General features: G+C 27.8%; 3 protein-coding genes across 3 annotated transcripts; 2 read left to right on the top strand and 1 right to left on the bottom strand.

Annotated features, from left to right (window-relative positions):
* Positions 1 to 887: 887 nt before the first annotated feature.
* On the bottom strand, positions 888 to 1,523 carry EIN_234820 (hypothetical protein; the record flags this gene model as incomplete). Its single annotated transcript, XM_004185313.1, has 1 exon — positions 888 to 1,523. One exon carries the CDS (start codon positions 1,521 to 1,523, stop codon positions 888 to 890), a length of 636 nt encoding a protein of 211 aa, XP_004185361.1.
* A 6,042-nt stretch (positions 1,524 to 7,565) lies between these two features.
* On the top strand, positions 7,566 to 7,904 carry EIN_234810 (hypothetical protein; the record flags this gene model as incomplete). Its single annotated transcript, XM_004185312.1, has 1 exon — positions 7,566 to 7,904. The coding sequence occupies one exon, from the start codon at positions 7,566 to 7,568 to the stop codon at positions 7,902 to 7,904; it is 339 nt and encodes a 112-aa protein (XP_004185360.1).
* Positions 7,905 to 7,924: 20 nt separating this feature from the next.
* On the top strand, positions 7,925 to 8,641 carry EIN_234800 (sulfate adenylyltransferase, putative; the record flags this gene model as incomplete). The annotated part of the gene is made up of 1 exon (XM_004185311.1): positions 7,925 to 8,641. The coding sequence occupies one exon, from the start codon at positions 7,925 to 7,927 to the stop codon at positions 8,639 to 8,641; it is 717 nt and encodes a 238-aa protein (XP_004185359.1).
* Between the last annotated feature and the right edge of the window lie 1,949 nt (positions 8,642 to 10,590).

The raw sequence follows: 10,590 nt of genomic DNA, 5'->3' as shown, positions 1-10,590 counted from the left end.
TAAGTTTTATTAATGTTATTTTTATATTTTTAAAATGAAGTGTATTAATAAATAAGAGCTGATAAAAGTCTGGCTTGTTAGTGAATTAGAGTAAATTAAAATATTTATTGTCATAAAATATTAAAAATTTAGTATTATTTCAAAAATGTTAATAAAAATCAAAAAATAAAGTAAAATTAAAATAAAACCAAACTTTTAGTTGAATTATTTTCATTCACATCCATAAAATTAACGTTTAAAATAATAAAACAACATTTTTGTTTGTGTTTCTTTAGTACATGATCAATTGCAACCACTTAATGTTAGTTTTTAAATTGAAATAGATATATGATAAAAATTGTAATGCACAATTAAAAATTTATTGAATAAATCATGTAATCGTTTATTTAATCGATACAACACAATTTGGCAATTAAAAAACTTAAAAAAAATTTCAAAATAATGAATGTATAACAACAAATCAGATTTTATATAACATTGTTCGAATAAATCACAATGTACAATAACTGAAATGTGCTTTTTATTTATTAAACCAACTTGTAACCTAAATATTTATATTTATACAATTTTTATGTAAAATAGACAAAATGTAAAACAACTGAGATCGATTACAAGTTCTAACTTACATGTGTTGTATATTCAAATTAAGGATATTATTTAAAATAAAAGTGTCTCGATATTATTTTGATTCTTCGTTTGGTTTTTTAGTTATATGATTTTCAATGGTTATAAAAAATATTAATAATAAATTGTTTTTTGTAATAAAATATAGTTAGTTTTATTAAACCAAAGTATCTTCCAATTTTATAATTTATAATTAATAAATAGGATACTACATTATCATTATAATTATTTACACAAAAATAAAAACATCAAAAACCTTCCTTTTAAACAGTTAAAAAATTGTTAATACCTCTTAACTGATTGTTCACATCAGCAAGAAATTCTGTCATGATGCTGTTTGTTTGTTTCCAGAGGGGAAACCATTTATAACCCGCCTTTCCAATTGCATCCAACAACATTCTGTATCTTGGTAATCTTTGTAAAATAACAGTGGCCAATGATTGCGCTTCCATTCGTTGGTTTTTTGGGAGATTTTTTTTGATTTTATTAATAATAATATCTTTGTTCGAGTACTTAATGTAGAGGTTTTTCAACATTTTGTTTCCACTGAAAGTCTTAATAAAAACTTTAAACAATGTATTGAGAGCATCAGGATTTCGATCATTAGAAGCTCTTTGTGCGATTTGCAACAAAGCAGTTTGTTGGAGAATAATAGTCTTCAAGTCATACACAATGTCATGACCAAATACATTTGGATGGTCAAAGCAATATTCTATTAATTCTATTAGTTTATTATGGTACGTTTGTTCTGAGGTATACATTTCAACCACTGATCCTTTTGCCTTATTAGAAGGAGCAGTTCTTCGAATTACCCCAGGTGGATATTCAATATTTACCTTCTTTATCTTTTCTGAAATTTGTTGTTTCAAGTCATCAATAAATGCATCCTTTTCTCTCATACGGGTTTGACGGACTTCTTCAACAGCGACATTTATGTTATTTTGAACATCTCTTTTACTTTCTTTTGTAATAAATTGTGAAGAGACTTCGAGAACGAGTATTAACAATAATGGGAATAACATTTTAAAACTATGTTTTGAAGTTCAATTATTTGGCTTTTTATATATGAAATGTGTACCGTTTCAACGTTGTTTTTCTGAGCAAATACATTAAAATTGCATGTAAAAGGTTTTTTCGATTTTATAAACGCGTGTTATAGATAAAAATACAAATTGTTGTATTAATATTAGAATAAATAAGAAATATTTTATTATTAAATTTGATAATTATTTAAAATATTTGGAAATAAACATTTTCGCTTGTTTCTAGTCGTAGTTATTTATTCTTTTAATTATTTTGTTTAAGAAACTATATAAGTGTTATAAACTATATTTAGATAAAATGAAATTTCTAATTTTTATAATTAATTTCTATAATTTTTTAAACGTTTTTTGTGTATTAAATTATTAAAATAACAATTAAATATTATAAACATATAGTAGGAAAAATAATCATTAGCCTAGGAAATGTACTTTAGCCCAAAGAAATTACTATATTTTTCTTTAAAAACACGGGTTTTTACTAAAAAACAAATGTTTTAGAAAATTTTCTTTTATTTAGGTATAGTTTATTATTTTAATATAACAATAGAAAATAATTAATTTTTCTTTGGGCTAAGGTTAATTTCCTGGGCTAAGGTTTAATTGCCCAACTGTATATATAATAGTTTGCAAATGTTATTTTGACGTGTAATTAATTTTTACTATTATTAATCAATAGTTGTATTAGTTAATTGAATAATGATTTAATAATGTTCGTTTTACATATAATAAACATAAAAATGATATTTATAAACTGAATATCATCGAGCTTTACACAACATTATTTAATAAAAATGTAAATATAATAATAATAATTAAAATATGTATAAATTAAATTGTTTGATTGGATATTTAAAATGTTTGCCAAAATTTCACAAACCTTAATGTTCGGCAAATATTGAGAAAAGTGACAATTTGCCAATTTATAATTGTAGTGAAAAATTATATTTTTTAGTTAAATTAATTTATATATATCAATTCCCTTATCTGTATAGAATAATATATTTTAATTTATACATAATAAAATAATATATTATTTGATATTTTTTTCAATTGTGATGACTTTATGGAAATTAACAAAAAATGTTTAAAATAATCTTAACGATATTTGTCAAATGCCGAAACAAAAAATTGAACAATTTATAATGAATAAAAAATATAATCACTTATTTTTACTTATTGAAATTTAAAAATGTTATTTTTTTATTAAACCACTTTTATGACTTTGTTTGTTTGTTTAAGTATTTAATGATTTACATTGCAAGTTGTATTGTTTTTGTATTATTTAATAAATTATTGTTTAATTGATTGTTGTCAATCAAAACAACATTTCATTATTTTATTGTTAACATCTTTATATTTTCGACAGATGTTGTATTTAAACCATAGTTTTTCAAAATAATCAATTTTGATATCTTAAGTTCATGTAGATGTGAGTTTAAAGTTATAACATGAATTTTTTAAATTGTTAATCAACACAACATCATCAATGCTGCCTTTGTCCAGTTTGGCGTCTTGCAGCACTTTCTCAACTGGCTGTTATCGACTACTAGAGGTCGATGTTAATATTTTAATAACATGTTTTTGTAATTGGGGTGTAGATGCATATTATTATCATTTTCATTTAAAGTTTTATATTTTGAGGGAGAATTTTCTGCTTTAATTCTATCATTTTTTAATTAATTTTTGTTCGATAAAAATTTTTTTCCATTTTTTATTACCAATTCTTTATTCTTTTAAAATAATTATTAAATTTGCAATCGACATTATTTTCGGGGTTTTAGTGCTAAATATGTGGGAAATCATTTTATTCTATTGGTGTGTAGGCCACTTTTATTGATCAAAATCACACACCTAAAGAATTTTTATTTTTGTATATGGTTACTTTGGTTCTTGTCAGAACTTTGTATCACATCTTTTATAGCTTGTTTTTTATTATTTCAATCAAATTTGAATATGGTTTTATGAAAACAATTATTAATAATAATTCAAAATAGTAAATACAATAGTATTACAAGTAATATAAGTATTATGAAATTTAAACAAAAGGATGAAGTTGTAAATTATTATTTTTTTTAATAATTACATTTTTTGAAATAAAGAATATACACAAAGTGGACATTTTCGAAACGACGAATCATAAAAAGTTATTTTATTTTATTTTGTTTTAATAATTTCGTGTACATAAAAATCGATTAAATAATTGAGTCAATCAAAATTAGACTAACTGTTTATTATTTTTACTGTTGAATTTTAATGTTTTTAATTCAACTTTTTGAATAATAATTTTATAAATATATTATAATGGTTTATTTATAATAAAATAATAATATTAACAAATATACGAAAGATTTTCTAATCTTTTTAACATTTCAATGATGAAATATAAACCTTTATAAAAAATGACCGACATATTTAAGGAGAGAACTTAACTGCTATAATTGTTATGAGCATCCAAGCCAAGTTAGACGCACTTATCAAGCCACATGGAGGCAAATTAGTGAAACCCCTGAAGTATGGAGCAGAGAAGGAGGAGTTAATCAAAGCAGCTGAAACACTTCTTAAGCTCGACATTTCATCTCGTGAATTTGGTGATTTAGTTATGATGGGTTTGTTTTATTTCTATTTGTTTCTTTATTTTTGGTATGAATTATTATAATACAACTTTTAAATTTAACTAAGTAACATATAAACATTGTTAAATATAACATAAAACATATGTTCTAAACTATTTAAATTCACAAATTATACAATGTTAAATAAAATTTATTTATTGAAATTTTATATAAAAATGTATTTCAAATACAATAAAAAGAATAAACTCAATGCACAGCAAAAAACTTAATGCAAGAATAAACAATAACAAAAATAAATAACAAAAATTAGTTTGGTTTCAGGTAAAAAAATAAAAATATGACCAATAAAATTAAAAGATTTGTAAAAATCAAAAAGAACTTCCTATTTAAAATAGTCAGATTAAACATGTAAATTTGTCAATTTAAAAGATGAAATTGTAACTAAAAAAACATCTTAACATGGATCGAGGTCTTAACGGATCTCTCCTTGTTAAAAACAAAAAATCGGGTAATTTATCACTTAAAAGGTTTATGCCTTTTTCCTTTGCTATGAGTTCTTTCTTTGAGTCTGGAATTCAAAAAAGTCACTGAATGGCTATTAGGAGACGAAACAATTGATTTGCCTTTATGAATTAACGACGGCATCTGCGTCTGGTGTAATGGTGGTGTTTTAGATACCGGTTTGGACTTTTGAGGTTCAATATTCGACATGGTTTGATCACATTGAAAAGAAGATGTAGGCAAGTTGTTTTTCAAAAGTGAATTGTCATCACTTTCTTGATAAATAGGTTGGATAGCATATTTATCAATTGGTTTACTTTCACTTGGATTGTCTGATGTATCTATTTCTAAAAATACTTCAGTTTCCATTGGTAATGACACATATTCTCCAACAAAATTTGTGGTATCGGGGATTGTCAAAGATGTATCCATAAAAACTTGTTGTGTCAAAACAACATTATTACTACAAATGACGTGTTGTTCATGACACATTGCTTTATCGACATCAATCTTTAGTTGTTGAGCTCTTCTAAGGTGTTTTGGTGGCACCGCTTTGACCTTGTTTCTCAATTTTGAGTCTTCTGGTACAACAATCAAATTTTCGTATCCATCGAGAGTTTTAATTGTCGGGATTTCCTCGACCATTCTTTTGGATTCTTTCAGATCTATGTATGCGTAATACTGACCATCTTCTCCTAAACGCGATACAATTCCCGCTCTCTCAAAAGAATTGATAATTGTAACTGGGTCAAGTGCTTTGTTTACTGACTTGAGAATTGTTATCAACTTGTTTGAAATTGTAGACCCCCAAGATGCTCTTTCCTTTTTAATCAACAAATCACCATAACCTGGTCCAGATAAACAGGTTTCTTTTATGATCTTGGCCATGTCGTTCTCTTCTTCTCTTTCAATTGACTCGAATACACGTTCTTCTTGTTCCAACAACCTTACTATCGAATACAGACTGTCTACTATTTTTTGTTATTTTGGTGTGTATGTTGGTTAGATTGGTCAACCGGTGTTATGTAAACAGTGAAGTTTCTTCTGTGTTGCACCCATTACAAACAACACCAAAAAGAACATCATCGTATTCTTTGGTTTTACTTGGACAAGTTACAATGGCATCTGCTATCGAAGTGAGTAAAGTTTTGAGTTGATTTGCTATTTTACTCGGAAAGGTACCAAGGCACTTTTTGTGCTTGAACTCTTCTGCCATTTCAAACAATTCATTGGGCAGCAACTGTGGAAATGATACTTTTAAATGTTGGATTTGGTCAAATGCACTTTCATTTTCATTTTGTATATTTGTAGGTACAGTGTCGTTTTTAAAGGAGTCGACACTCTTTATTGTTTTGAATACACGTTTCAACGATTTCATTTCTCTTTTGACGGATCCAAATGCAACTAAGTCAAGTGGTTGGCACAGGTGACTGGTGTGTGGAACCAGATAATGAACCACAATGTTGTTTTGCAACAAGATTTGTTTAATACCATCATCAACATGGCATCTATTATTATCCGTAATCAGTATTGCATATTCACTATCATGGTATCCATTTTCCATTCTGATCTTCTTGACTCCTGGAATGAACACTTCTTGTATCCACAACATAAAGATTTCACTGGTTACAAAACCAGAAGTGTTGCAATACAACTTAATGTTTCTAAAGTATTTGTTCAAAACTGTACTGTAATGAACTTTATCAATAACACAAGATTCGTTGATTCTTTCACCTGCAAGACTTATACATTCAATCAGAGTGGTTGTTTTTGATTTTTGTCCATTGGCAACACGAATTTTTGTATTGACTCCTTTGGGTACCATAGCTCGTGTGTTCTTTCGACTTGATTCTTCAGATGTTCCCATCTCGTCGACATTGAACAACATTTTGTCTTTGATCTTGTAACTGTTCAACTTTTCCGACAACTGTTTATAATTATCAAGTATTGGTTGTGGTGTAATGTTGATTCTCTCAATTTCATCGAACTCTATTTCTGATGTTTCTAAATCGAACTCTCTTTCGAGTATTTTTCTCATTGTATCACTTTGTGGTCTTGTTCCTTCTAAATACTCGACAATGTCACAAAACATTTGAATAGTCAAAGCAATGTTTTGATTGTTATATTCGACAATAACGTTCTTAATAACTGTTTTAGTGATTCCAGAAAGCAGTGACGGCCTACCCGGATTTCTTTGACCAAACTGTTGATCTTTCTTTTGATTTGATATTTGATTGGATATTAATCCTCTTGAACCCCCGAAAAATGCGCCCACAACACCTTGACTAAAATGTTTTGAAGTCATTTTGTTAATAAAAATGACTTGCTCTCTGTAGAGTTTAAATGAAAACAGTTTTTCTTTCAATGCGGGTTTGTTCATGATGAAACAAAACAACTTTAATGCTTGGGTTGAATCAGTTCTCGAAATACTGTAGTGGAGTTTGGCTTGTCATACAACATCCCAGATTTGAATAAAGATTTTCCAATTCGCAATTTCAATTCCTGTTCGTTGATAGAATTCAATGGCTGATTGGATTTTGTTTTGATATCTTCGAAATTGCTCATTTCTATTGCGTTAAAAGGAATCAAGTCAATTTCAATGTTCAAAATATCACTTTCATTAATTTCAATAAGTTTGTTGCTGTTTTCAATTTCCATTATTTTTATTTTTTAAGAACAGTTCATTTTAAAAAACGTAAAAATATTATGTTATAAATTTTGTTATTTATAGTTCTTGCATTTGGTTATTTCTTGTGAATTGGGTTTTTTATGTTAACTGTAATAACAAAAAGGCATTGGAGGATTCTCACCACTTGACGGTTTTATGAATCGTGCAGATTGGTTCAACGTTTGCAAGAACTTTACATTAGCAGATGGGACATTTTGGCCGATTCCAATCACAATGTCTGTTTCAGAAGAAGATGCTCGTAAGCTTCGCCGTGGTCAGAAGGTTGCTCTTTCCTACAATAAAGACGTTCAACCCATTTCTGGTACAATTGATGTAGATGAAGTCTATGAAATGACCAAGAAAGACAAAGAGATGGAGTGCAATGACATCTTCACTACTTTAGACAAATACCACCCTGGTGTAGAGAAAGTGATGGAGCAGAAGCCATTCAATGTCTCTGGAAAGGTTGTTACATTATCTGAGGTGAATTCTTGACGAAGTATGCTGGAATTTACATGACCCCCGAAGAGAGTCGTATGAACTTTGCAAAGAAGGGATGGAAGACAATAGCAGCACTTCAATTAAGAAATCCGATGCACAGAAGCCATGAGTTCTTAGCCAATATTGCTGTTGAAGTATGTGATGGAGTCTTCATTCACTCATTGGTTGGGAACTTGAAACCCGGAGACATCCCTGCTGAAGTTAGAGTGAAGTGTATTGATGCTTTGGTCGACAAGTATTTTGTGAAGAAAAATGTCTTACAGGGAGGATATCCACTTGATATGAGATATGGTGGACCACGTGAAGCTTTACTTCACGCCACTTTCAGACAGAATTATGGATGCACTCATATGATCATTGGTAGAGATCACGCAGGTGTTGGAGACTACTATGGACCTTTTGATGCTCAGAAGATTTTCGATGTCATCCCACAGAATAAAGACCCAAAGAAGAGATTACTCACTAAACCCATGAAGATCGATTGGACTTTCTATTGCAAGAAATGCGACGGAATGGCTTCATTGAGAACTTGCCCACACACTAAGAAGGACAGAGTTATTGTCTCGGGAACTATGGTCAGAAAGATGCTCTCTGAAGGGAAGAAATTGCCAGACCACTTCGGTCGTGACGAGTCACTTAAGATCTTAAGCGACTACTACCAACACCTCGACAAGAGTAAGAGAGTGACTATTAAGTTACAGAAGTTCGCCACTGGGTCAGCAATGAACTAAAAGACATTTTCTTTTCTCTGTTGGTTTTTAATAATAATAATGAAATATTAATTAATAATAATTATTACACGTTTTTGGTATTTGGACGTTTATATAACATATCAAATGTTTTGGATCTTAACTGATAAGTTGCTTAACACTAAAAATAACACTAAACTAAATTCAAACGGTCTATGAACTAATTAAAAACTTAAGTTTATCAAATACTTTTTATACATTATTGAATTTTATTTGGTGGATTGCCTTACGTGATCAAAACAGGAAAATACAAAGTTATTTTTATGATTATTCAAAAACTGGTTTATAAAAATTAAGTGTTATTTTTGATAATTCATTATAAAAACATAAAATAAGTTGTTTAAACCAATGATTTACCGATATATTTTTATTCAAGTTTAAACACGACTATTCTTTTTGGTGTAAATCCATTTAAATTTAATGATTTTGACTGGGTTTTTCTTACATAACAATAATATGTATTTTCTGTATCCATGCCTTTCCGTTTATAAAAATCTGCAAACAAATTATGAAAAGTGTTACTACACAACTCGTTAGCTTCTTCAATTTTTTGGCTGTTTATCACAAAATCCTTTTGTTATAATGGGTCATTATTTCTTTGTATAAATACAAACGAATCAATTGGTAAAATAATAATTATTGTCTTGTTGAACGTAAACAGAACCAAATTTGTTGTGCTTATCGTCTTCGATCAAATAAAGCAAATTTGATTGTTGATTATAATAGTTATCAAATACTGTATTGCTGTAAGTCCACACATTTTTGTCGCTGTCAAAAACAACAGAAGAAATTTTCTTCTGAGTTAGTTTCTCTAGTTGTTCCATTTCATCAGTGTTAATGTTATTATCTTGGAATTTGTGTGAAAAATTGAGTTCTTTGAAGTCGTTCAACCTTTTCTTTTGTTTTAAAAAGGCGTTTTCTTTTGGTTTGAAATTTTCTTCTCATAATTTTATGTTAAGATCAACTATTTTTTCATTATCTTTAACAGAGTCGTTCAATTTTTCTTGAAGTAATTTCAGGTCATTGACCATTTTCTTTTTTCTTTGGATTTTTTCGTCAAGAAGGTCAAACGCACTTTCAGCTAACTCAAGTCGCTCTTTGAAAGTTTTAGTCGTGTCGTCAATAAAAGTTTTACGTTTGTCTATTTGAGAAAGAATTGGTTTTGATTTTGTGCAAAATTTGATGATTTCATTTGCAAGCTTTTCCATTTGGTGTTAATTAGTTGTTTAATTATTTAAATAGTAATTTTAAATATATATTTTTTTATTTAGAACTAATTATTGCTATGATGGATATTTTTTAATTGTTCTATTTTGTGTTTTTTATTATAATTTATTAAAAAATTAAACTAAAGTCGAGTTCTTTTGGAATATTAGTAAAATATAATATTTATTGTTATTTGTTAAAAACATTTTGTATTGTTTCACAAACTAAATAAAACAATATAAAAACTCATTAAAACAACAATGGAAAATAAAACCAATCTTTTTGTAGAATATTTTAATTCAGTCAATATAATTGATGTTTCAAATTCAAAAACAACATTTTGTTGTTGTATTTATGTCAATACGATACACAATAAATTTTAAACACTTAATGTTTGTTTTCGGAATTTAAAATGATGATGAAACAAACATAAAAAAAGAATGACTGAAAATAATTTAACAAAATATTTGGCTGTTTATTTAATTGATACAGGGGTGAAACTGAAGGTATAAATTTGAAAGTGGATGTATTAATTTAGGGTTTTTGATGCCAAATTTGGCATTTTTCTAGGTTTTATGATTCGTAAATTAAGCCAACCCCTTTTATTTGAATTTGACAATGAAAAACAATGCAAACAAAATGAAAAGAATCAATAATTATGTTTTGTAACGATACCAACATATTAATATTTTAATAGTATTTTAATTATATCAATGGTTATATAA

Source organism: Entamoeba invadens (assembly GCF_000330505.1).
Source record: "Entamoeba invadens IP1 unplaced genomic scaffold scaff_1105074724841, whole genome shotgun sequence".
Classification (NCBI taxonomy): domain Eukaryota; phylum Evosea; order Mastigamoebida; family Endamoebidae; genus Entamoeba; species Entamoeba invadens.
The sequence above is the reverse complement of the archived record's forward strand: the minus strand, read 5'-3'. Positions and strand labels throughout refer to the sequence as shown.